The sequence below is a fragment of the Musca vetustissima genome, unplaced genomic scaffold (genome assembly GCF_032173495.1).
Source record: "Musca vetustissima isolate MV318-11 ecotype Yass unplaced genomic scaffold, APGP_CSIRO_Mvet_v1 utg15531, whole genome shotgun sequence".
Lineage (NCBI taxonomy): Eukaryota > Metazoa > Arthropoda > Insecta > Diptera > Muscidae > Musca > Musca vetustissima.
In genome coordinates, this window is record NW_026882214.1 from 308,489 (window position 1) to 311,960 (window position 3,472).

The following is a 3,472-nucleotide window of genomic DNA, read 5'->3' on the forward strand; positions in this document are numbered from 1 at the left end:
TGCATATTTATGAAGAAGAAGCACACACACACATGTTTCAGTAAGCGATTTCAAATTGTCTTTAATGGGTTGATGAGAAATGTAAGGTCACCATGGCGTTTTACATATTACGGATCATGCCATGCGTATATTATGGATCGATCAATTCGTGCATTTAAATTTAGACTCAGCTTGATATGTTTTTGTAAGAAGGGTTTTAGGAGCCTCCTGGCGTCATTCGTTTGGTGCGTTGGGTTGCGAGTGCAGTTCTTCAAGAATCACGATTATTTGTTATGATGCTCACACATTTATAAGTTCCGATGACTTTGGCGACTCATTCGGTAATTGTTCCATAAGCGAAGCGTAAAATAGTAGACAAACTCAATGCCACTTAAAATGCTGGCCCCTAGAAACAAACCCAAGATGCCGCCAATTGTGACGACCACGTCTAGACGTGTGCGCAAGGCCTGGCGTCGATAACGCTCGGTTGCAAATTCTGGCATTGTTACAGATATGGTCATATGCTGGTTGGATTTGTTATAGCTGTAAACAAGTGTTCGTAATGATGTCTGTCGAGCCATGATACTACCCGTTTGCAATACTTACGGCAATTGGTGGTCAAACACGACTCGGAAGTCGCTTTCTGTGCACGACGGCAAGCATTCACAGGAGTACTTGCTGTCGGTCCAGGGCAGTAAGTTTCTGGCATCCGGTCTGACCAAAGTGTAGTCCTCGAGACAGAGTAGACCCTTCAGGTCACAGTCGGGGTACTTGCTTATGGGTTCGGGCAGAAAGTTGAACACCGAGCAGTTACATTCCTTCATTTGGTGGACTCGGTGGCAGTCAACGAAACAAGTGCTAAAGCTGTAGGCTTTGTATGCGGTGTCTTTGATCAGTTCGTCGGGGAAACGACATTGCCTGTATTCCGGGGATATTTCTCGAACGTCGGGATCATTGCTCATGGTTTGCATAAATATTTGAAAGACTTTATCCTGGCCCGGCTTATTGGCCTCCACTTTGTAGCCCGCCAAAGAGTTATGAGGTACATCTTCCTCGTTGAGGACGGACAGCTGTGTTGGAAACAAGAACTCATCAGATAGACACATTAATTTTGCTCCAAAAGGGATTACCTGCGTCGGTTTCTTTGTAATTATTTTCATTTTAGCGATATCTGTTAGCGGGTCAATTTCATTATTGTACCAAGTGGGACTCCCTCTAGGAAACAAACTGAATCAGTATCGCGTGCTTATAAATAGGTACACACTTACTTCTTATTATTTAAAAGCGAGTTGAACATAAAGCAGTTTCCATGTGGAGTGGTGAGGGGTAAAAAATATTTGCAGCAGTCGATCGGCCTCAAAGAGAACTCACAGGATACGAAAAAGTCACTGCAGTTGGTCATGAACTGAAATATTGCGGTTATGAGGTTATTTCGGAAAAGTGCAACGATATTAAAAAAAACTGGAAAGTGACTTTAAGATTGAGTCAACCTAATGCAATGCAGCTTTAACTGATCCCCAGTTTACTGCGTTGTACTACTGCGTTACTACAGAACATTATTATTATATCAGTATTTGATAAAAGTATAAAAGCATGAGCGCATGTTGTAAACATGACGATGTATTTATTTATTTATTTTTATTTGGCTTACCCTCTCGTACAATTGTCGCAAGTCCTTGGGCGGACATTCTGCACAACCCTCTCCGCAGTCCTCAGAGCACCAACCTTTAATGTTATCCTCTCGATAGAAATAGGGATACACAAGGAAATTTATGAATGTCTCTACGTCATAGCTGTACTCCTCATCTGGAGATCCAAGTCTACGGTTCATATGCAAAAAATATTGAAAACTCTGGAAAATCCACTTTAGAATTTTGGGCATATGAGCAATTTAACCGGCCAATGTCATAAAAAATATAAATTCGATATATCGTCTGCTAAAATGCAAAAAGGCGTAACTAACAAAACCATAATTGTGTAGGAGAAGTAAAAAACTGTTTTGAATGAAAACTATAAACATGTCATGTGAAATGAAAAAGTATGCCCGGCAGGGTGATATTGCATATGACGAATAATAGACTATAATTTTTTTTAACAAATTTAGTTATTTTGTTTAATGGCAGTCATAACAATTTAGCAAAAATTTGAATTTTTTGTTAGTTACGCCTTTTTGCATTTATCAAATAAACCCACTTGTAGTTACGTCTTTTTGTTTTTTGTTAAATGAAGCTCCTTCTTTGACCGCAGATGTGTAAAACTTTGTCAACACATGTAGTTTATTGACATTAACAATATTCATTCAAAAAGTCAATTTTCAATTTTTTGCTAGTTACGCCTTTTTGCATTTTAGCTAACGATATATTCGATAATATAAACGATTAAAAATCAAATTTTTTTGCCAGTGGAATTGATATTAACGTTTCGAGTACTCACGACGTTACGTAATCTATTAGCTCCGGAGGTGCGACAAACTTATTGTACATATCACAAACTGCTATGGTCGGGAACAACATCTTATGAGTCGATGGCAAGCTTTCATAAACGATACTCACGGCGCGACTATTGAAGTCCCTTTGATACTGACTGATCAGTAAATAAGAACCCATAGTGGAGAATACGACACATATCAGCCAAAAAATCCGTTCAATCAAGTGCAGACTTTGAAATTTGTAATTGCATTAGGTCATATACACGGCCGTATCTCTATTCGTACTTACTTTTGATTGGCAATGTAGCTAAAGCCTGCCAATGTACAGTTGGCACAGTAATCTTTGAGATAGCTTACCCATTTCCAGCTTCCCCTCCTTATTTTAGGCAACATAGTATCCGCTTGATTACTATTTTTGTAGATTATTTAATTGATATAAATATTGTTTCATTTTTAAAAAGCCGTCTTCATTTTCAAGCAATTCGCCTTTGCCTCTTATAAAAAAGAACTCGCCTTTGTCTCTACAAACTAACACATCAGTTACTATGTTGTCCGCGTTTCCGAATAAGCCATTATGTTCTCCAAATCACTTACCGACAACCAAATTCCTCTTCACCTGGGATGCCAAGAAATATTCAGAGAAGAACTAAGGAGACGGTCTGCCAACCACCACAAGTGGAGTGCAATTGTGTGCTCCTAACTGAGGAGGTACTGGCGTGCAGTGCTTTTGTCTTAGCAACCGGACGAGGTAATGGAAAGTGCCAACACTTCGAGTGAGATGTATGACCAATTTGAATCAACCAGTTTCCTGCAGAGGGAAAGAGTGTTGTTCCATGGCCATAAATAATTACCGGTGCCATGTCACAGTACAAAGCTAATGCAATTATGCAATTAAGTGTACACTGGACAATAGCAAGGATACGCAACCCTCCGTCGACCCTATATGCATGTTAAGCAAGAGCATGCACAGGTAAATCACCTAACCATACAATGGCCACATATTTCGACGTACAAAACACCTGTACAGGTGATTGTGGTAAAAGTGTAAAACATGAGCAAGCACTT

The 3,472-nt window shown here is 39.5% G+C and overlaps 1 protein-coding gene and 1 long non-coding RNA gene across 2 annotated transcripts; both read right to left on the reverse strand.

Moving 5' to 3' along the window:
• Positions 1 to 287: 287 nt before the first annotated feature.
• On the reverse strand, positions 288 to 1,381 carry LOC133328444 (pickpocket protein 19). Its single transcript, XM_061537012.1, has 4 exons — positions 1,248 to 1,381; positions 1,110 to 1,194; positions 586 to 1,067; positions 288 to 522 (listed from the first exon to the last, which is right to left on the reverse strand). Exons 1-4 carry the CDS (start codon positions 1,379 to 1,381, stop codon positions 288 to 290), a joined length of 936 nt encoding a protein of 311 aa, XP_061392996.1.
• A 311-nt stretch (positions 1,382 to 1,692) lies between these two features.
• On the reverse strand, positions 1,693 to 2,796 carry LOC133328427 (uncharacterized). Its single transcript, XR_009754284.1, has 3 exons — positions 2,697 to 2,796; positions 2,413 to 2,637; positions 1,693 to 1,799 (listed from the first exon to the last, which is right to left on the reverse strand). It is a non-coding gene; the product is annotated as an uncharacterized LOC133328427 (long non-coding RNA).
• Between the last annotated feature and the right edge of the window lie 676 nt (positions 2,797 to 3,472).